General features: G+C 39.6%; 2 protein-coding genes across 4 annotated transcripts; both read left to right on the top strand.

Moving 5' to 3' along the window:
* The first annotated feature begins 1,618 nt into the window (after positions 1–1,618).
* On the top strand, positions 1,619–18,083 carry LOC104827617 (BEACH domain-containing protein C2-like). Of its 2 annotated transcripts, XM_010560815.2 has the most exons (33): positions 1,619–1,740; positions 1,843–1,882; positions 2,368–4,452; positions 4,823–5,607; positions 6,103–6,867; positions 7,291–7,425; positions 7,729–7,833; positions 8,009–8,122; positions 8,226–8,302; positions 8,541–8,622; positions 8,987–9,313; positions 9,602–10,224; positions 10,585–10,669; positions 10,845–11,039; positions 11,214–11,762; positions 11,850–11,993; positions 12,075–12,554; positions 12,775–12,917; positions 13,329–13,398; positions 13,516–13,599; positions 13,748–13,804; positions 13,915–13,983; positions 14,081–14,167; positions 14,272–14,388; positions 14,554–14,703; positions 14,810–14,894; positions 14,991–15,111; positions 15,276–15,372; positions 15,461–15,574; positions 15,838–16,207; positions 16,294–17,048; positions 17,133–17,255; positions 17,585–18,083. In XM_010560815.2, exons 3-33 carry the CDS (start codon positions 2,427–2,429, stop codon positions 17,633–17,635), a joined length of 8,985 nt encoding a protein of 2,994 aa, XP_010559117.1. In that variant the 5' UTR covers positions 1,619–1,740; positions 1,843–1,882; positions 2,368–2,426; the 3' UTR covers positions 17,636–18,083. The 2 variants fall into 2 exon arrangements, with proteins under 2 accessions (XP_010559117.1, XP_010559118.1); XM_010560816.2 differs by lacking the exon at positions 1,843–1,882.
* Positions 18,084–18,808: 725 nt separating this feature from the next.
* Positions 18,809–22,236, top strand: LOC104827616 (spastin). Of its 2 annotated transcripts, none has more exons than XM_010560814.2 (13): positions 18,809–19,170; positions 19,256–19,347; positions 19,466–19,488; positions 19,758–19,998; positions 20,093–20,188; positions 20,264–20,379; positions 20,511–20,591; positions 20,935–20,980; positions 21,272–21,321; positions 21,449–21,539; positions 21,617–21,652; positions 21,754–21,851; positions 21,970–22,236. In XM_010560814.2, the coding sequence occupies exons 1-13, from the start codon at positions 18,851–18,853 to the stop codon at positions 22,084–22,086; spliced, it is 1,407 nt and encodes a 468-aa protein (XP_010559116.1). In that variant the 5' UTR covers positions 18,809–18,850; the 3' UTR covers positions 22,087–22,236. The 2 variants fall into 2 exon arrangements, with proteins under 2 accessions (XP_010559116.1, XP_010559115.1); XM_010560813.2 differs by having other exon boundaries at positions 20,857–20,980.
* Positions 22,237–22,439: the final 203 nt, after the last annotated feature.

The raw sequence follows: 22,439 nt of genomic DNA, 5'->3' as shown, positions 1-22,439 counted from the left end.
TTTTCTAATAAAGGAGAGAGATATTCTTCCTTGTTCTTTAGTACTAGTTTTAGGTTTTGTGATTGAGTTGCTAGTATATCATTCGACTTATCAAATACATTTACCACTCGTGTTTGTGGCGTATTTTACCTGTTTCAAGGTTTCTTAGCTAGGTTTGAATTGAGTCTAGGGGTGATGAGGAATTGAAACTACTCCTAGGTTTGATTAATGAGTTATTAAGAGGTTTTGGTAACATCCATCGACTATCCTTTATCCTAATTGAGAATTTTTCGATCTAGGAATCATATCACTGGTTGGATCAGGAAGTTTATTGGAGATATGAGGATCGTTCTTAGTATTGTGAATCCCATTGAATTTTATTATGACAATAATGATTCGATTGCGCAAGTAAAGGAACTTCGATCATACAAAAAATCTACGTGGTTAAACACTTTTATTTGATAAGAGAAATTATTTATAGATGAGACGTGAAGATAAACAAAAATCGATAGATTATAATACCGTCGACTCGTTGACGAAACCACTCTATTCGTTAAAAAGCATGACAGTAATGTAGTATAAAAATTAGATGCCTATTGAATTGATCATAAAACTAATAAAATTATTGGTTGCGATATTTTAGAATAATCCGTTATATGATACTTAAACTTGTATTGATCAGTTTGTTAAACTGGTCATGCACACATTTCCATTTGACACCTATCACAATGATAAACCGATGGAGCGGGTGAAAAATCAATATAAACCGTAGGATCGACGAAAAGCCAAAGTCAACGGTTACGACAGGGAAAAAATTTCATCGCGTGACCATGCAATTGCAAAGGGTGACAATGATAATGATAATCCTAGTGGATAAAAAGTTAATACTATTTTTTTGTTGTTGCTCGAATTAGTCCATAATACGACGAAGGTACTGGTCTTGGTTTTCGTTTTTGTAAAATATTATTAGATATTTGTTATGATTTAATACTTAGAATTATAAATATATAGGAACCCAATATAATTTTGTAAGAGAGAATCTAAAAAAAAATACTAAACTTTTTAGTTTTGAAAAAAAAAACACTAAACTTTTTAATTACTTTTCTGCGATTATAAAAAAAAATCTGAACTTTTTTAGTGATAAAAATATATATGAACTTTTTTCAATTATAAAAAAAACTAAATAAAATAATATGACGTATTTGTATGTTATTGTGTCACGTCATTTTATTTATTTTGATAATTATAAAAGATTAAATATTTATTTTATCAAACTTAAAAATAAAATAAAAAATTTATTATTTTTTTTTAAATTTGAAAGTTTGGTATTTTTTTTTGGGATCTTCGCATTTTGTAATTAATTCTTGATCCATTTGTGACAAATTTCCTTGAACTTGCTTTGTGCGACTCTGTTTCCAGACGACATTTGAATTTGGGCCTATCTAGATCAATAAAGCCCAATAAAACTATATTTTCATTGAATAATATTTTTCAATACAAGTTAAATAATTGGATTTTGATTTTGACAAATAAAACAAAAGTAAATTCGCAACTGGTATGGGAACGACAAGATTTCAATTCAACCACTCCTCTAGTTGTTTTTTTTTTGTTTGAATGGACACAGTACAGAGCAGAGGAAAAGGCCCAAAATTCAGAAGCTCGTAATTTTTATTTCCCGGGGCGTTAATTGCTAAATCACCAAATCGGCAAATCCACCGTCGCTCTCCCTCTCGTGCGCGCCCAAGTCGCCTTCTTTCTCTGGTATTTCTCCGATTGTCTTCTCTCTCTCTCTCTCGCTCGCTCTCTCTCTCTCTCTCTCTCTCTCGTTCGTCTTTGCTTGTCTCACTTCTCCGATTCACCTAGGTGCTTGCGGCTGCGGCCGAAAGGCGATCCAACCAGATTGGTGAGTCGTCTCAATTGCTATGGAATTGTATGGATCGTTTTGCTGGTCCGATCCGTGTTTACTCTCTTTCGGCATTGGTCTCTTGGTTTTCTTCCCTTTTTGTTTTCTAAATCGACTTGTAATATTTTCCGTGCATATACGTGGTAATGTGTGTATTTGTAGGAAATCTGGCAGCTTTCTGGCCGATCTTCGTTAAGATCTGCATAGGTCTAGGGCAGAGATCTCATATTCAATGTTTTGCTGAAGGTTTCTTGTGCCTGGGCGTACAAATCGTAAACTGGACAATGCATGTTCCGGTTATTTCTATGCAAATAGTTTCATTTCTAATGTGTCACTATTAGTAGATCCGAGTGAACATATGATTTCTTTGTCCAAGCCCATCTTTTTCCCTTCTCTGCTTTAGTTGTCAACGCAGTTTTTTCTACCAAGGGGTCCGAATGTTCTCTTGGACTAAACTTATTCTTGATTTCTGGTTTGTTTATCAGGTGGTGGGTGAGAGAAAGCTGTGAATGACTGTTCCGTAGGTTCTCCTTGCGTTAATAACATGGAAGAAGATGAAGAAAAGAAGCTCACAGAAGCTTCTGATAGACATTCTGATGTGGCCGAATTACCTAGTTCTGTAGGGAATAGGATAGAAGCGTTTGATCAGGAGAATTCTGGTTCTGTTCGGGATGACAATTCTGGGGTAGGACAGATTGCCACAGCGTCACAAGGGATCAGTTCGTTTGATGCTGTCCTCAAGGATGACCATTTTGAACAGGTCTCTTTGGGAGATCAAGATAAGGCTGCAACTGAACCACAGGACGACCTTACAGAGTCCGGAAGAGCTTCCTTCTCTGAATATGGGAGGTCTTCATTTGGTGGCACTGAAGGGAAGCTTTCATCGAAGACACAGGAGGTGCAATATGGTTCTGGCCCTAAGGATAATGAGCAAAGTGATCGGTTTTCAAGCGCTGGGCTAGAAAGAGAGATATCTTATTCCATGAAGCAGTCTCACTCATCAAATACTCTGGATTCCTTTCACCACCCTGAATCTGGATATTCCCCAGTTCATTCCCCTCAGAGGCCTAGACCAAAAGCTGCAATGCCAAATGTTTCTCCAGAATTATTGCATCTAGTGGATTCAGCCATCATGGGGAAGCCTGAAAGCTTAGAAAAACTAAAGAATATTGTAAACGGTATGGAGAGTTTTGGCTCTGGAGAGGATCCAGAGACAATTGCTTTCTTAGTTATTGATTCACTTCTTGCGACAATGGGTGGAGTTGAGAGTTTCGAAGAGGATGAAGATAGCAACCCTCCCAGTGTGATGTTAAATTCTCGTGCTGCCATTGTTGCCGGTCAGCTTATTCCTTGGCTTCCTTGCTTAGGTGACAGTGTCAATTTTATGTCTCCTAGGACCCGCATGGTGCAAGGATTACTAGCTATCTTACGTTCTTGCACGAGAAACAGAGCTATGTGCTCGTTGGCAGGGTTGCTGGGAGTTCTTTTGCGAGCGGTTGAGGATATAGTATCCAGGGATGTCAATACAAAATGGAAAGCAGCCGCTTTGTTTCACTGCATTCAACATTTAGCTGGGCACTCTATTAGTGTCTGTGATTTGCATAAATGGCTTCAAATTATTAAACAAACTCTTACAACGGTGTGGTCAAGTCCTCTGATGCATGCTTTGGAGAAGGCAATGAGTGGAAAGGAGTCAAGGGGACCGGCATGCACATTTGAGTTTGATGGTGAAAGCTCTGGCTTGCTTGGTCCTGGTGAAAGTCGTTGGCCCTTTACCAATGGCTATGCTTTTGCAACGTGGATCTATATTGAATCTTTTGCTGACACATTAAATGCTGCAACTGCCGCAGCTGCAATTGCTGCAGCTGCAGCGGCCAAGTCAGGGAAATCATCTGCAATGTCAGCTGCAGCGGCTGCAAGTGCGCTTGCCGGTGAGGGTACTGCTCACATGCCACGTTTATTCAGCTTTTTGTCTGCTGATAATCAGGGAATAGAAGCATATTTCCATGCACAGTTTTTGGTGGTTGAGAGTGGTAGTGGGAAAGGAAGAAAGGCGTCTCTGCATTTTACTCATGCATTTAAGCCGCAGTGTTGGTATTTTATTGGCCTGGAGCATACCTGCAAGCAGGGACTTTTAGGGAAAGCAGAGAGTGAACTCAGGCTGTATATTGATGGGTCCTTGTATGAAACTCGTCCTTTTGAATTTCCTCGTATATCCAAGCCGCTTTCATTCTGCTGCATTGGAACCAACCCTCCTCCTACGATGGCTGGTCTACAACGTCGTCGTCGTCAATGTCCTTTATTTGCTGAGATGGGACCAGTTTATATATTTAAGGAATCGATTGGTCCTGAAAAAATGGCACGGTTGGCGTATAGAGGTGGGGATGTTTTGCCTTGTTTTGGTAATGGGGCAGGCATTCCTTGGTTAGCCACAAATGACCACATCCGTAGCAGAGCAGAGGAAAGCAGTCTTTTGGATGCAGAGATTGGAGGATACATCCATCTGCTTTACCACCCCTGTCTGCTTAATGGACGGTTTTGTCCAGATGCTTCACCTTCTGGAGCAACAGGTGTCTATATTTATTCTCCCTGCTATTTTCTTGTTCCATGATCAAATCTTTTTATGATAAATGACTCACTTCGATAGAAAGGCTAGTACCTGTTAGATTCTCACTTGGTTCATTTTTTAGTTTCGTTCATCTGTTCTCTCGTTCAACGACCTCCTTTTCCCTCCTTCATGAATGCCTTCTGTCTTTTGCAGTTTCTCTCATGCATAATATACAAACTGTCTTGTACTAACTTCATTCTTATTTTATGTTGTTGTTATGTACCTGTCTTAGGAGTTAAGGAAATCATAAGCCCCCTTTCTGTCTGTATGTTGAACTGGTTTGTTGTTTGCTTTACCCTTACTTTGCAAATTCCCCCTTTTTCTTTGTTAAGGCATTCTAAGACGGCCAGCTGAGGTTCTTGGACAAGTCCATGTTGCTACGAGAATGAAGCTGATGGAGTCCCTCTGGGCACTAGGTTATGGAGGACCCATGTCTTTACTGCCTCTGACTGTTAGCAATGTGCATAAAGATAGCCTTGAACCATTACCAGGAAGTCTTCCATTGTCTTCGGCTACAGCTGCTCTTGCTGCACCTATATTCCGAATTCTCTCTGTTGCTATTCAACATCCCGGGAACAATGAAGAATTGTATCGCAACCGTGGGCCTGAGATTCTGGCCAGAATTCTCAGTTATCTTCTACAGTCACTTGCATCTCTTGATCGGAATCAAGGTGGAGTAGGAGATGAGGAACTAGTTGCTGCCATTGTTTTACTTTGCCAATCTCAGGAGATCAATCATGCTCTTAAAGTGCAGCTCTTTAGTACGCTGCTGTTAGATCTGAAGATATGGAGTTTGTGCAATTATAGGCTCCAGAAAAAGCTTTTGTCAACCCTTGCAGATATGGTATTCACTGAAGCGTCAGCCATGAGGAATGCCAATGCAATGCAGATGCTTCTAGATGGATGTCGAAGATGTTACTGGATGGTTCGTGAAAGGGACTCTGTGAACACATTTTCTCTTGATGAAGATACACGTCAAATGGGGGAAGTTAATTCCTTGGTTGATGAACTTTTGGTGATTATTGAACTACTAATGGGTGCGGCATCTCCTTCATTGGCTGCCGTTGATGTCGGTCGATTACTTGGCTTCATAACTGACTGCCCACAGCCAAATCAGGTAGCGTAGTCCCGTTCTATATTTTCTTAACACATATTTGCTTCTGGTCGTCGGACAACTATTTGTAATTGTCCATTGATAAGGTTTTACTTCACCATCTAAAACATCTTTCTTATCCATCTTCGGTTGTCTTGGATGAGAATTTGCTCTTTTTAATGTTCAGTTGTGGTTCTCTCCGTCTATGCTTATTGCATGTAGAAAAACCAACCCATCCTTTCTTTGCAATGTTCTGGCTATATAGTCAAGGCATAGCATCTTTGTTGCCTTTTAGCAAATTTGATGTCACTATTACACTTTAACTTAAAGAAACCATCTTCGCAACTTTAGCAGTATTGAGTGTGAGAGGATGATTTTACAGATTGCAGTTGTATTTGGTAGTGGAAAACCATGGTAATTGTTATATTAATCGTTACATATGTGTCATCCAGCAGCCTTTCTTTTCTGTAATATGTAGTATTTTCGTACTGAAATTGTTCCATCATTGTCTTTCTTTAGGTTGCAAGGGTATTGCATCTGATGTATAGGCTGGTTGTGCAGCCAAATGCTGCTAGAGCTAAGACATTCGCAGCGGCATTTATATCATCCGGTGGAATAGAAACATTTCTTGTTCTTCTGCAGAGAGAAACTAAAACTGGTGATTACGATATTCTAGAATCTCTGGGTAAGAGTGCCCCAGACTTACCACCTGACCAAAGTGAACAGAGTCAGTCCAATGGGCCTGGGTTGTTAAAGCAGATGGATTCAGACCTATTAGACATAGAGAGTGACTCTGGTCTTCCTGCTCCTGATGACAATTGTGATCAGGGTGATAACGTAGGATCTTTAAAGGAAGCAGACGCAGTTCAACAAGAAAACAAGCATGGATACGAGCATTCTGTTCATGACAGTGGCTCATTTTCCATCTCCGATTCCATAAATACTGGGAGAGCATCACCCGTTTCTGAAAACGGTGGTATAAGTCTTTCGATAAATGCAGATAACACAAGAAATAGTGTGTACAATGTTGACAATAGCGATGGAATTGTGGTCGGGATCATCAGATTGATTGGTGCATTAATATCAAATGGGCACCTGACATTTGACTCAGGTGTTCGTTCTGATGTGCCGAATAACCTCCTGGGCAGCGGACTCAACGAAAATGGTGGTACAATGTTTGATGATAAAGTCGCATTGCTTCTATTTGCTCTGCAGAGAGCGTTTCAAGCAGCTCCAAACCGGCTAATGACTGACAATGTGTACACAACTTTGCTTGGGGCCACGGTATGCAGTGTTCTTTATTATTGTTTCTGCTTAATTTGTTTGTGAACGAACTGTTCTAAAGTCAGATATTTGAGCAAATCTTTTCTGATTGCCACCATTCAATTTGTTATAAATTTGATGACAAGAAGGGAGAGCATATGCTATTTTCTGTATCTAGAAAATATTGGTGTGGTGTTGCAGAGCTCTTACATTTTTTTTACCTTATTACTAAGGGACACAACTTAATGGAAAACGTTTTTTTGGAAAGGAGCTTCCCATGGGGTTGTCCTTGATCTATTCATAATTTGATACTATATTTATTATGGTACATTTTCAAAAGTCAGCAATTGATTGTGAGATTTTTTGTTTTTTGGTGCTACAGTCTGCTTCAGAGTTTAGTATTAAATTATAATCTTAGTGAAAAACCCTAGTTTTCTTTTGCAGATTAATGCTTCGTCAACTGAGGATGGCCTGAACTTTTACGATTCAGGTCATCGTTTTGAACATGCTCAACTCCTGCTAGTCCTCTTAAGGTCTCTTCCATTTGCATGTAGGGCTTTGCAAAGCCGAGCACTTCAGGTATTTATGTCATGGTTGAATATGTCTTCTGCCAGTCCACGTATTTACAAATAAAGAAACAGAGAGTGCCCCGAAATGTCCCTTTAAAGGTGCTTCAGATTGTCTTAACTTTGGTTACTATTTTTGTTAACCTATTAAACACCTTTTGAGGAATTTGTTTTACCGGACAGTTATCATGAGAGCTGAATGAATCTTTGGTCATCTATCTGCAACTTTATTTTGCGGTGACCTTTTAAAAGTTTTCACTTGTTCAGTGCCCTCTGCATTTGATATCATTCTCTGAAATGTCTCTTTCTATATCAGGATCTTCTATTTTTGGCTTGTAGTCATCCGGAAAATAGGAATAGTCTGACAACAATGGAGGAGTGGCCTGAATGGATCTTGGAAATCCTTATTTCGAACTATGAGGTGCAATTCAAACTTCTATTGTTTTTCTTCCATGAGTTGTTGTAATATTGCTGGGCCAATTAGGTTGTTTCCCTTGCTAGTTTTCAGAAGTGAACTTGACACTTTTGGCTGGTTAATTCTGGTCCATATCTGTTGTAGCTCTGACCGAATTTGCTACTATCATGTGTACGCACAGAAGGATGCAGGGAAGCAGTCTGCTTCGGGTGGTTCTGCGGAGGTGGAAGATCTCATCCACAACTTCTTAACCATAATGTTGGAGCATTCAATGCGCCAGAAGGATGGTTGGAAGGTATGTTTGTTTGTTTTGAAATGTTTACTGGAGAAGTTCCACTTAACCTTTTCCTGAATATTGTTTTCATATATTTTACTCTTGCATTCCATTCCTTTTTCAGGATATTGAGGCTACAATTCATTGTGCAGAGTGGCTATCTATTGTTGGTGGATCTAGCACTGGAGAGCAACGAATTAGGTACTTCCTTGTACTACTGCACCATTTTTTCACACTTTTCTTGTTGAAAAAAGCCTTTTCCCAAGTTCTATTATGTTTCAGCCGGTTATTTGGTCATCTCTTTTTGGCTGGAGATATTTCTCTTGCCTATTTTTTTGTACTATAGTCTCTCTTTCAACATACTTTGAGAAGTCTGTCAGAGTCCAGTAAAGCGTCTTTTTATAATTTAAACACTATTTAAGCTCTTATTTTTTCAAAGGCGTGAGGAGTCATTACCAATCTTCAAAAGAAGGCTTCTGGGTGGATTGCTAGACTTTGCTGCCAGAGAGCTGCAGGCTCAGGTAACTCCTGTCCTTATTGTTTGTTGTTTTATCGTGTAGTATGTCAGGGAGAACCAATGGGAGATGCCTTAATGTCTTCCATGTCTTGTCAGCCCCCTTCCCCTTAAAGACCTTTTGTCATTGGAGTTATTTTATGGATATTTCAATCCTTTATAGAGGAAATGTGAAGTTCGATTTACACTTACATAGTCGTAGTTAAACATTCAAAATTGAGTTTAGTGATCAGAAAATAATTCTGTGAACCTTTTTTTGAGTTATTACTAAATAGTAACTAGTTGCACCATATGTTTCACCCTCCTAGTGCTAATACCTGGTGACAACCAGCATATCATTCTTAATCTTATATAATATTTTACCCCTGCAGACTCAAGTTATTGCTGCAGCTGCTGCTGGTGTTGCAGCAGAGGGTTTAGCTCCAAAGGAGGCAAAGGCAGGAGCAGAAAATGCTGCTCAGCTTTCTGTGTTTCTGGTGGAAAATGCAATAGTGATTTTGATGCTTGTCGAAGATCATCTGCGATTACAAAGCAAACAGGCTTGTGCATCGCATGCTGTTGATGCTTCTCCATCACCTCTTTCTCTTGTCTCTCCTCTGAACAGCCGTCCAAATACGCTGGCACCAATTGGGGAATTATCAGAGATTTCCAGTAGTCGTGTTTCAGTCTCTAGTAATTCAGGGGGAGTCCCTTTAGATGTACGTGCGTCATATTCTGAAACATCTAATTTTTGTGAATTGGTACTTGCTAGATTTAGCTTCCATTTCTCTCGCAATGACAGGGTGATTTTCATGAATCATGCTGATAAACTTTAATTTTCTGATAATTTATAAATGCACATGTTTTGTACATTGGATAGCAGATGTTGGCTGTAGGCTAAGTGTTAAAGTTTGGCTGAAAATACAATTTGTTATTAATTGTGTTTATTCTGCAGTAGATCACGCTTTCTGTCTTCAGGAAACTCACCTTAATTTGGTTTTTGTTAGGTGCTTGCTTCAATGGCTGATGCAAGTGGACAGATATCTGCGGCAATAATGGAGCGTCTAACAGCTGCAGCTGCAGCTGAGCCTTATGAATCAGTTTCATGTGCTTTTGTTTCTTATGGCAGCTGTGCCATAGATTTGGCTGAGGGATGGAAGTATAGGAGTCGATTGTGGTATGGTGTTGGCCTCCCTTCTAAATCTACTTGTTTTGGTGGTGGTGGCAGTGGTTGGGACTCCTGGAAATCCACTTTAGAAAAAGATGCTAACGGAAACTGGATTGAACTTCCTTTGGTTAAAAAATCCGTATCCATGCTTCAAGCTTTGCTGCTAGATGAGTCTGGTCTTGGTGGGGGCCTAGGAATAGGTGGAGGATCAGGTACAGGGATGGGAGGAATGACGGCTCTCTACCAGTTACTGGATAGTGACCAACCTTTCTTATGCATGCTCCGTATGGTGCTCTTGTCTATGAGGGAAGACGACTATGGTGAAAATAGTACATTGATGAGAAATTTAAGTTCTGAAGATGGTTTCTCTGGTGGATTGCATCGTCCCTCAGGAAACATAGTCTCATTAGATAACAGTTCTCATATGTCAGTGCGGCAATCACGATCAGCTTTATTGTGGAGGTAAACTAAATGACATCTTTTATCTTCCCCCAACATGGCTTTGCATTTTAGATAATCCACCTGCATATACTTTCCATCAGAATTCCTGCATGCTGTTACTAGGGACTATGGAGCAGATCCATCATCCAGTATAGTCCTGTTGGTTCAATTGTACACAAAAACTGATTGTGGGTCAGTCACGATGATGACCATTATGCTGTGTAAAACTGTAAATTTAAGATTAGATTTTTCCCAGCATTAGAAAGCATGACATTATTGGCATCATTTAGGAGTTTGGTTTTCTAGCCTGCCTTTTCATGTTTGTTCACTTTAATTCTGCAGTTACCTAGAGAACTAAATTTGAGTGTTTATGTTTTTCAGTGTGCTCTCTCCTCTCCTAAACATGCCAATTTCTGATTCAAAGCGGCAGAGAGTGTTGGTTGCTGCATGTGTTCTTTATTCCGAGGTTAGTTCTCGCCTAAATCATTTTGTCTTGCTCAGTTATGTTTTGGCCTCATATTTCCATGCTTGTTTTGGATAACCAATTGGAAAGTGGACATCTTCCCTTTATTTCTGCGAATGCTAGTCTCATTTCTTTCATTTTATTTTCAATTCCTGATTACAGCAGACGTACGTTGCAGGTATGGCATGCTGTGAGCAGGGATAGGAGACCACTCCGTAAGCAGTACCTTGAGGCTATTTTGCCACCCTTTGTTGCAGTCCTTCGGAGATGGAGACCACTTTTGGCTGGCATTCATGAACTTGCCACTTCTGATGGTTTCAATCCCCTCGTTGTTGATGATCGTGCCTTGGCTGCTGACACACTTCCCGTGGAGGTTGCAGAAAATTGATGACACTCCCTTTAGTTGCCACATTAGTTGTTTTGCTCTGATTGGCCTGACATTGCGGCAAAACTTTTTGCCTTAAAGGTTTATGTTAGCTTCAATATCTTTGCTGCTTGAGTAATTGTTTTGAGCAATCCATTCTTTTTATTTTCTTTTCCTTTTTAGGCTGCTCTTTCTATGATCACTCCGGAGTGGGCTGCTGCTTTTGCATCGCCACCTGCTGCATTGGCACTGGCCATGATAGCCGCAGGGGCAGCTGGTTGGGAAGCCCCAGCTCCTCCAGCACCTTCACATCTTAGGCGAGACTCGTCATTGCTTGAGCGTAAGACCGCGAGACTTCATACCTTTTCAAGCTTTCAGAAACCATTGGACGTTCCAACCGATAGCACACCAGCTCGGCCAAGAGACAAGGCTGCAGCAAAAGCGGCAGCCTTGGCGGCGGCACGTGATCTTGAACGGAATGCAAAGATAGGTTCAGGAAGAGGTCTCAGTGCTGTTGCAATGGCCACATCTGCACAACGAAGGAATGCCAGTGATATGGAGCGTTTGCAGAGATGGAATATTTCTGATGCCATGGGCGTAGCCTGGATGGAATGTCTTCAACCAGTGGACACAAAATCAGTCTATGGAAAGGATTTTAATGCTTTGTCCTACAAATTTATTGCCGTACTAGTAGCAAGCTTTGCTTTAGCACGTAACATGCAGAGATTAGAGGTTTGCTTTCTGCCTATGTTACACTTTATGGTCTTCTAGAGTGTTGCATTCTAAATACAATTGGTGTTGATACAACTTCCTTGCCAGATTGACAGGCGTATACAAGATGATATCATAGTGAGGCATCGACTATGCAATGGAATTCGTGGTTGGCGCAAACTCGTTCATTATTTGGTTGAAATGAGATGCTTTGTTGGGCCTTTTGGAGATCATTTTTGCTGTCCTGAATACGTACGTTACAGTATAATGTGTTTTGTTAAATTTTGGATTTAGTCAATTTTTCACACCAATGTAGTGCCGTGAAATATGCAGGTTTTCTGGAAGCTGGACTCTATGGAAAGTTCTGCAAGGATGAGACAGTGTTTAAGCAGGAACTATTCTGGAACTGATCATCTCGGGGCAGCAGCAAACTACGATGATCAGACAGAGATGAAAAAGAGTCAAGATGGTTTAGGTTCTCCATCGAATGCCCCTGTTCTTTCTGCGGAAGCAATATCAATGGAAGTGGTGTATGAAGAAGATGAACAAGGAGAGAGTGATCATCTTGATAGCAAAGACAATTATGGAAAACATGGTCGAGAAAATGAACAGAGGATGTCTGGATCTCATGATCATGCAGTGAGAATGTCAACTGAAACTAGTGTTCCTCAACCTTTGAGTGCACAAGATATGGTCCGAGATTCTTCGGCAGTAGCACCAGGATTTGTTCCAAGTGAACATGATGAAAGGATTCTTCTTGAGCTTCCTTCATCTATGGTCCGACCTCTACAAGTTGTGAAAGGAACGTTTCAGGTACGTTTGGCTAAGTTGATCTTTTTGTGACATCTACATATATCCCATTGATGACCTAGGGAAAAATAGAGATAATCGCCATCCCGACTTTTGTAGATACCATTGCAATCTAAAATTGTAGCCTGTCGATATGCAGAGTGGAAATGGCTCATAGATTATCAATATTCCTTTTCTTGTGTGAATTTGTGGTTGCTGATTGTAATTTTTTTGCCTTTTTCAGATCACAACAGGGCGAATAAATTTTATCGCCGACAGAGAAAGCCAAAGTTTGACTGGTAAATCAGATAGTTCTTCTGAAGCAGGAGACCGAGAAAAGGATCGCAGTTGGCTGATGTCTTCTGTGCATCAGATTTATAGCCGAAGGTAAAGTATTATCATCATCAACATCTTCTGTCAAGCTTATTTTGTTCTGATTATCTTCTGTTTTATTAAATTTTAATGTAACATATTTAGCTAATTATTTAGGACATTTCAGTTTCTCCAACCACGCTATGAAACTTTTCATGTACAAATGAATTTAGGAAGAATTTTGTGGCATTGAATTCTTTAATGTACAAGCTGATTGGCAGTCAACTGCTCTGCGTTGCTTGAGCAGAATGTTGTCATTTTTTTTCCAAGCTTCTCCACCAGCCAGACATTTTTTTCTAGTCGCAACTGAATTTTTCTTTTTTTTTTTTGTTATGTTTTCCTCCTTCCTTATGAGTTGTGTTTCTCATATGATTTGTCACGGTGATTGAGGATCTATTTATCTATGTTTGTTCATCTCCTTCACAGATATCTCCTGAGGAAGAGTGCTCTGGAGCTCTTTATGATCGACCGATCAAACTTCTTCTTTGATTTCGGGGTATCTAAAGATAAACACTTCCTAGGTTATGAGATATTTTTTGTTTTTATCTTGGAAATATCTGCCTGCTGTAGCTATAATTCTTTTTTTGTTGAAATTTCTTGATGACAACCACAGAATACTGAGGGACGAAGAAATGCATATCGAGCTATCGTTCAAGCAAGGCCTCCTCATCTGAATAATATTTACCTAGCAACCCAAGTAAGTATTTCCCTTGTTAGCATGTATTGTTTAGCTTTTGAAATGCCCTTGGTCCATCATTCTTGATTGTAGGCTTGGTAAATCAAGCTAAACTGAGAGGACTTTCCTTTATATGCTGCAAATCTTAATTGAATCCTTTCCTTTTTAGAGGCCGGAACAGCTTTTAAAAAGAACTCAGTTAATGGAGCGCTGGGCTAGATGGGAGGTACCAAGGATTCGTACTCATCTCATCATGAAATATTTTATCTTATCCTTTCCTGGGCATAACTATAACAGAGAGCTAACCACATCTGCTTTGCTGCACCCTTTTCACAGATCAGCAATTTCGAGTACTTAATGCAGCTCAATACGCTAGCTGGGCGTAGTTATAATGACATTACTCAGGTGGACTTTATGCACCTGATCGTATTCTTTCTCTTCTGAACCCTCTTAATATCGTATGCTTTTGGCTGACCTTGGTAGATTTTGTGATCCTCGGCAGTATCCTGTTTTCCCGTGGATCATATCTGACTACAGTTCTGAAAGTATCGATCTTTCAAATCCATCGACCTACAGAGATCTATCCAAGGTAGTTTTCTTTGTAGTTTGCTCCCCTTTTGTTACTAACCTTTTGTGTGGTGATCTACCAACCTGAGAAAAAGCTTGTTGTAATGCGGATCTGTATTTGAGCAGCCTATTGGTGCTTTGAACCCAGAGCGTCTAAAGAAATTTCAGGAGCGATATTCTAGCTTTGACGATCCAATCATCCCCAAATTCCATTATGGTTCCCATTACTCAAGTGCTGGAGCTGTAGGTTCTCTTCTCTATAATATCTGCTGTAATTTTATTGTCTCCTCATTTTTTTCCCTTTTAAGATTTTGTTTCACTTTTTTCTGTTAAAAAAAGAACTGGGTCGAGTTTGCAGTTTTATGAAGGCCACAGCAGATGCTTTATCATTATTTTCCTTGTGCACAGGTGTTGTACTATCTGACTAGAGTTGAGCCTTTTACAACCCTTTCTATTCAACTGCAAGGTGGAAAATTTGATCATGCAGACCGCATGTTTTCAGACATTGCAGCCACTTGGAATAGTGTTCTTGAGGAAATGAGTGATGTGAAGGAGTTGGTATGTATTGTTTTCCCCCAAAAGTATCATATGGTGGTCTTTATCTGCCGTTTGTCTGGAATTTAGGAGCCTAGCTGGATTCAGGCCACCACATTTTGTGAAACAGGTTCCGGAGTTGTTTTACCTTCCTGAGATGCTGACCAACGATAACTCGATCGACTTTGGTATTACACAACTGGGAGAAAAGCTTGGTATGCTCATGTTTCTCTTTGTTGTCCGAGAGGATTAATTTGTGTGCCAATATAAAACGGAACCTTTCCCTTTCTGACATGGTTTTAATGCATTAGATGGTGTGAAACTTCCTCCTTGGGCCAAAAACCCAGTTGATTTTGTACACAAGCAACGAATGGCCCTTGAGAGCGAACATGTGTCTGCACATTTGCATGAGTGGGTCGATCTCATATTTGGGTAGGTCTTTCTTCTTAACTCATAGTCAGTCAACACACTTTCCCCATAATCTGGTTTTTTCCCTTTTGCTGAGTGTCAACAAAAACTGTCTAGACAAAATTTTCTTTACTAAGATAGTTAAAGGACTTCTGAGCTTTTCTTTTTTCATGAACTTATTCATCTAGGTATAAGCAACGTGGCAAGGAAGCTATACTGGCAAACAATGTTTTCTTCTACATTACATATGAGGGGACCGTTGATATTGATAAGATCACAGACCCGGTAAGTTAATTTTGTTGTGCAGTTGTGGTTGCCCCTGGTTTTGGCATGAATCAGTTTCCGTTAACTTGCCAATGAACATTTGTTGAAGGTACAACAACGTGCTACACAAGACCAGATTGCTTATTTTGGACAAACACCGTCCCAGCTCTTGACTGTCCCTCACATGAAACGAATTCCGCTGAAAGATGTTCTTCATATGCAGGTAATGCGGATGTCAATTCCTTCGTTGGCCATATAACAGGGTTTATGAAAAAAAGGTTTTGGACCGGGTTTTATTTTCATTCACCACAACCGATAGCGGTTATATGCATGATACTAGTGGATATAGGAAAACATCATTATTTAATCTAGTGCATTGTCCTCACAGATGTAGGAGATAAATATACAAATACTATTAGTGCTTATCTGGTGTGGCGCTGAAATTTAGCCATTTGAAATTGACAAAATGCTTTTAATTCTTGTCAGACCATCTTTCGGAATCCAAAAGAGATCAAGCCATATGCTGTTCCTTCACCCGAACGCTGCAACTTACCTGCCTCAGCCATACATGCATCTTCAGACACGGTCGTGATTGTTGACATGAACGTCCCAGCAGCACATGTGGCACAGCACAAGTGGCAGCCAAACACCCCTGATGGCCAGGGTACTCCTTTCCTCTTTCATCATGGAAAAGCAACAACAACCTCAACTGGTGGAACTTTAATACGCATGTTCAAGGGTCCAGTCAGTTCTGGTCCTGATGATTGGCAATTCCCTCAGGCACAAGCATTTGCTTCATCAGGGATTAGAAGTTCAGCGATCGTTGCAATTACTAGTGATGGAGAAATTATCTCAGGTAGCAATTATAAGATATCTTTTTCGCGAAGAAGTTTGCTGATAATTCCTTTTATCATTTATCGCTAACTCATACATTTTTATCAGGTGGGCATGCTGATAACAGTGTCAAGCTGATCTCATCTGATGGAGCTAAAACATTGGAAACTGCTTTCGGGCACTGCGCCCCTGTAACTTGTCTGGCTCTGTCCCCGGATCATAGTTTCCTTGTGACAGGCTCACGGGACACAACTGTGTTGCTGTGGAGAATTCACAAGGGCCCCACTTCTGGGACAAGCATGTCTGAGCAGTCAACTGGCTCAGGAATGTCATCCTTCGCCACAGGCAGCAGGAAAAAATGTCGAATCGAAGGACCAATACAAGTACTTCGTGGCCATCGAAGAGAAATACTTTGTTGTTGTGTTAGTTCAGATCAAGGAGTTGTTGTTTCGTCCTCGGAATCCTCAGATATTCTATTGCATTCCGTAAGAAAAGGGCGGCTGATCAGACGGTTAGGTGGAGTGGAGGCACATGCTCTGTGCATTTCATCCGAGGGGGTTATAATGGCCTGGAACAGATCGGAGAATTCTATTAGCGCTTTCTCCATCAACGGGATTCTGATTGCCAAAGCCAATCTCCCTTTCTCTTGTAGCATCAGTTGCATGGAAATATCTATGGACGGCCAAAATGCCTTGATTGGGATTAACTCGACTTCCAGTGATGATGTTTCGAGAAGTGATAATAGCATGGCTTTGAGTCCAAAGATACCAGCAAGTGAAGATTCATTAAATCAAACCGAGGAGATTGGTAGACTGGATATCTCATCTCCTTCAATTTGCTTCCTCAACCTATACACACTCCAGGTATGATTTTTTTTTCCGAGTCTTTCTTTCTGGTTTTTGTATCAAATGCTTTGAAATTCTTGTTGATGTCTCTTGTTTTTATAGGTATTCCATGTGCTGAAGTTGGCCCAAGGACAGGATATAACCACAATGACTTTGAACACCGACAACACTAATCTTTTAGTTGCCACTGCAGATAAACAGTTGATAATCTTCACTGATCCAGCTGTAAGTTTTTTCACACTTGTTCTCATTTGAGCTCTTTTAGTTAACTTTTTACATAGTTGCTACTGTTTGGTATGTTAGTAGGGCAGTAAAAACTCTGCATTTACGAAGGTTAGAGAATCACTTATAATTTCTTCGATTCGCTGGTTGTAGAAAGTCCTTGTTAATGAGTTTGTGATCTTAACCCCATATTTGTTCTGGAGTCAAGGGATCAGAGATTGTAGAGCACAAGAAAGGAGACACTTCCTAACTTATAAATCCAAAAATTTACAAGAAAGAACCACTCAGCTACCCTAACTCATTGATCTCTCTGCATAAATTGTTTTTCCCAGTTAAGCTTGAAGGTGGTGGATCAGATGCTGAAGCTTGGCTGGGAAGGATAAGGGGTCAGCCCCTCGATAAAATCTTAGCAATCCACGTGTCATTGTGCCGTTGAAACTCCGAAGTTGCAGTACCATCCGTAGAACCTAAAATCAGATGCCCTGCGCTTGGAAGTCAGGTTTTGGACGTGTGCTTTTGTCTTGTCTTGGCGAGGTGTAAAATTATATTTGACTCCCAGCCTTCCAGAGATAAATCAGGTTGAAGCAGCATCATCACAGGCCTACGCCCAGCTTGAAGCCTATACCATTGTTTTATTTTATTTTGCTATATTTTTTTTTTGGCCCAATTTGAGTTTTTTTCCTTTTTTTTTGGGATGGAACATACGAGTCATTCATTTTCTTTTGATTTTTTGTGTGATAGGTAACCTCGGAAAGACATACATATGTTCATTTTATTACATCCATTTAGTTCACTGCATCAGATGTTGCTCACATAACTTATTATATTTTAAAGGTAAAATCCCATATTAATGTCTTAACATTATAAAATACATGTCCAAGATATGGAAACCTTTACCTATTTAGCACTATATCCGGACGTTAATATGGCGTGTCGCATTCGGATGACGTCCTATATTGTTTTCTATTTTTCATTACACCCGCGTTCTGATATAGTGTGTCCTGTTTTCTATTTTTCACTATACCCAATTTCTGATATAATGTATCGTAAATAAAGCACGGTTATGTTATTTGAATTTATTGTATTGGTTTTAGTTTTGCTTGATATTTTTTTACCACAAAACCCCTCTTTTTTTTTTATCGAAATTTAGGATCAGATAGATAAGAACGAATTCGGTAGAGTTAAAAAAAAATTACAAAATTAATTTATGTAAAAAAATTTCAATTAAATTAACCATAATAATATAAGATATAATTGGTAAGAATTAATATATATTTTTACGAGATTAAATTTATGAGTAAATATTGTGAATAGCTATAAATAAATAATTAAATCAAAATATACCGAGGAATTTGTTTAGAAAATTGGCGAGTTGCCTGATAAAGATGACCAGTAACGATTGTGTAATATAATTTGTTTTTGCGTCCGTTGGTAATATGAATTATGATCTGTTCGTTTTTTTTCTAACTCTCACACGTGCGTTTCGGAAACGCGTTTTTACTGTTTACTAGGGTAAATTTCACATTTGCTAATTCTTTATAGTTTTGGGTGTTCTATGAAAACCCGATCGATTTCTCCGCTTTTTGTTAGCCTCTGTGATGAGTTTCCTCAGAGGTATAATAGATTCCTTCAGCTCAATTTTTAGAGAAGACGGCAATCCCTACGAACCTAAGCAGGGCCCAGCCGTCTCGAGTTCGGGATCCATGGACGGTGTTGTTGTTGAAGGAGCTCCGGTTTCTAACGAACGAACTGCTTATAAGCTCAAGGGCTACTTCGATTTGGCGAAAGAGGAGATCGCCAAGGGTGTTAGGGCTGAAGAGTGGGGTTTGCACGACGACGCGATTCTCCATTACAGAAACGCTCAGAGGATCCTGATCGAGGCCGGTTCAACGCCTGCCCCTTCGTATGTCAGTTCTAGGTACCGAACGTTCTGTTTAATTCTTTTTTTAAAAAGATTTTTGTCTTGATATTCGGGAATTTTGATTGGTTGTGACTTGTGGTAGCGAGAAAGAGAAGGTGAGATCGTACCGGCAGAAAATTTCCAAATGGCAGAATCAGGTTTCGGAGAGGTTGCAAGCTCTGGGCAAGCGAGCAGGTGATCATTTGATTTCAATTTTCTCTTGTTCAAACAGTAATCTTCTATGGCATATTGTGTGATATTGCTGATGTTTTGTCTTGCTTTTGTTTTTGCATCAATGGCATACTTTCTACAGGTGTTGGCACATCTGTGAACAAGGTACAATCTTGCCTTGCCAAAGCGTAGAAAACGTGGGTCTTTTTACGTCTGTTCCTTTATGAAGTTTAATTGTTAATGTAGCATCCGTAAGCATTGAGCACAAAACTTTTTGTCTTACGCGATCAATGACTTGTTCCGGGATGCAATCAACATGTTTTGTGCTGGATTATGTATGTTTTTGTGTTGGTATTGCAGTTAGAACTCATTACTTTTCTACTTTTGGCTTTTCTCCACCTCTGCAATTCTCTCCCTGTTCTTTGAATTTGCAGAGCACCATAGCATCTGCTCATTCAGCTTCAGTATCCTATACAGCATCAAAGTATGGAAGACGATCATCAGAAAAGGCTCCACATCCCAGTGGAAGCAATGTAGCGGCAAGGAATCAGAAAGACACTACTGGGAGCCTAAAACCTGTGCGAGAATCCGGGAATGGCTATGACGATAAGTTAGTAGAAATGATAAATACAACAATAGTGGATAGAAGTCCATCTGTGAAGTGGGAAGATGTTGGTGGGTCTCATTCTGACTATGACAAACTCGACATTTCTTTACATGCTAACCTTAGACTCGATGCTATATAGTGACTTTTCTGAATTATTTGCAGCTGGACTTGACAAAGCTAAACAAGCTTTAATGGAGATGGTTATTTTGCCTACCAAACGAAGAGATTTGTTCACTGGCCTCAGAAGACCAGCAAGAGGTAAACTCACTCTCGAGATTTTTTTTCGTGTTGGTCTTTCCAAACCCACCCTCAGCATTGTTTCATTATTCTTAGGTCTACTTCTCTTTGGTCCACCTGGCAATGGGAAAACAATGCTTGCCAAGGCAGTTGCTTCAGAGTCACAAGCAACATTCTTCAATGTCTCTGCATCTTCTCTGACATCAAAATGGGTGTGTATCCATCTCCACTCTGGGTCTATGTTGCCCGCTTTTGTAATCGGAATTGCTCCCTTGAAAGCTGGGCTTAGACCCTTTTCCACTTAAATTAAGAAACTTTCATGGGTTTCTCTTTACTGATCCAGGTTGGTGAGGCTGAAAAGCTAGTTCGAACTCTCTTCCAGGTTGCTGTCTCCAGACAGCCATCCGTGATATTCATGGATGAAGTACGGCATCATTGCACTTCCCTGGTTTATATGTTGACGGAAATATGTATCGTTCTAGACATATAATTTTGCAAGGATGAAAGTGCATTTATATAATGTAAATGCATTTAGCCAGATGCCTTGGCAAGAAACAATTATTGGAACTCTTAAAATATTATACCCATCCTTTTTATTGTTCTACATCAAAATCAATGTCATAGAAGACTGATAACCCCATTGTGCCTTAAAGTTTTGAATGTCTGTTTTGTTTTTTCTGGGTCACTAGATAGATAGTATCATGTCTACAAGATCGGTTAATGAGAACGAAGCAAGCAGAAGGTTGAAATCAGAATTTCTTGTACAGTTTGATGGAGTGGCTTCAAATCCTGATGATTTGGTGATTGTCATTGGTAAGCTTCCGTTACTCCCCTTGAACCATCATCTCCATGTCTGCCTTCTCAGAACAGCTTGAACCATTAGACCCAGCTTGAAATATGATCTTTCCCATGCTTCATTTTCTCCATTTGAATGTAAACGCTGGATCCCGTGTACTATTTGGTGTTTATGTTGGGTACAATTTCGTAGCTGCAAGCTTTTGTCTTTTGCCAAGAAACTGTTTATGCATTTAATAGTTTTGTCTGCTGGTTTTAATGTAATGTCCTTGTTCTATTATAACTTGCTTGAATTTTATGTGTTTGCAGGAGCTACTAACAAGCCTCAAGAGTTGGATGATGCTGTACTTAGGAGACTGGTAAGGATTTTTACTAGTCCACTCTTTATCATCTTTGGGTATTGATTTTGTTTGCACAATAAATTATAAACGGTATAGGATTAGACTTATCTTACTTACCTACTCCGATTTAATTCTCTTTTGTTAGGTAAAGAGAATATATGTACCCTTGCCAGATTCAAGTGTTAGAAAGCTACTCCTTCAAACCAAACTGAAGGGCCAAGCCAATTCATTATCCGGTAACCATTTCTCCTGAATCTTGGAACCAGATTTATTATATTGAATTTATATATAGACTGACACGAGCTTTTCTCAGGTAGCGACCTCGAGAGACTGGTCAGAGAAACCGAAGGCATGTTGTACTGTACATTCGTTCTGAGCAACACAGATTAGCATCTGACATGGCCAGTCCAAGTGGAACTAATAGCATCAATTGTCATTTTTATGTCACAGGATACTCAGGAAGTGATCTCCAAGCCTTGTGTGAAGAAGCTGCAATGATGCCGATCCGTGAACTTGGGGCAGATATTCTAACCGTCCAAGCAAATCAGGTGTTGTACCTCTCGGGGGAATCTTTCGAGATTAGTCCTAGGCACTAAATTTGTGGATTTAGATATATCGGTTCTTAAGATGTTTAATATGGTGACTGTGAATATGTCTATGCAATAGGTGAGACCTCTAAGATATGAGGATTTCAGAAAGGCGATGACAGTAATCAGACCAAGCTTGAGCAAAAGCAAATGGGAAGAGCTTGAAGTTTGGAACTCTGAGTTCGGTTCTAACTGAATCACTTGTTGTGACCCTTCAGCTCTTATGTCTTGTCGTGAATGGCTTCCGTAGCTTCTGTAAATTGTTAAATGTCGTGAAAATTATACGCCTCTGTAGAGTTCCAAATTGAAAAAGAATGTCATAATAATAATGGAAATGTTTATACTCTCTAGTCTCTTATAAAGTAATTATAATAACTGCGGTAATGTTAATAATAACAGCCGTAAATATTACAGCGGTAATGTTAAATACTATGTCTAATAAAGAATGTCATAATAATAACTGCAATATTTTAAAAAAAATGCAATTTGATTTTTTTTAAAGTAAACTAAAATTATAAAATATTTTTGAAATTCGTGCAATATTTAGAA

The sequence above is a fragment of the Tarenaya hassleriana genome, unplaced genomic scaffold (assembly GCF_000463585.1).
Source record: "Tarenaya hassleriana unplaced genomic scaffold, ASM46358v1 Cleome52, whole genome shotgun sequence".
NCBI classification, from domain to species: Eukaryota; Viridiplantae; Streptophyta; class Magnoliopsida; order Brassicales; family Cleomaceae; genus Tarenaya; species Tarenaya hassleriana.
The sequence above is the reverse complement of the archived record's forward strand: the minus strand, read 5'-3'. Positions and strand labels throughout refer to the sequence as shown.

What these genes read in the sequence shown, in the direction of transcription:
- LOC104827617 (XM_010560816.2), top strand. Translation starts at nt 2,427, where the DNA reads ATGGAAGAAGATGAAGAAAAGAAGCTCACAGAAGCTTCTGATAGACAT. An exon ending in CTGACACACTTCCCGTGGAG is followed by an intron (nt 11,040 to 11,213) that starts GTTGCAGAAAAT and finishes TTTCCTTTTTAG; the next exon opens with GCTGCTCTTTCTATGATCAC. An exon ending in TTGATAAGATCACAGACCCG is followed by an intron (nt 15,373 to 15,460) that starts GTAAGTTAATTT and finishes CATTTGTTGAAG; the next exon opens with GTACAACAACGTGCTACACA.
- LOC104827616 (XM_010560813.2), top strand. Translation starts at nt 18,851, where the DNA reads ATGAGTTTCCTCAGAGGTATAATAGATTCCTTCAGCTCAATTTTTAGA. An exon ending in TGTGAAGTGGGAAGATGTTG is followed by an intron (nt 19,999 to 20,092) that starts GTGGGTCTCATT and finishes AATTATTTGCAG; the next exon opens with CTGGACTTGACAAAGCTAAA. An exon ending in CCTCAGAAGACCAGCAAGAG is followed by an intron (nt 20,189 to 20,263) that starts GTAAACTCACTC and finishes CATTATTCTTAG; the next exon opens with GTCTACTTCTCTTTGGTCCA.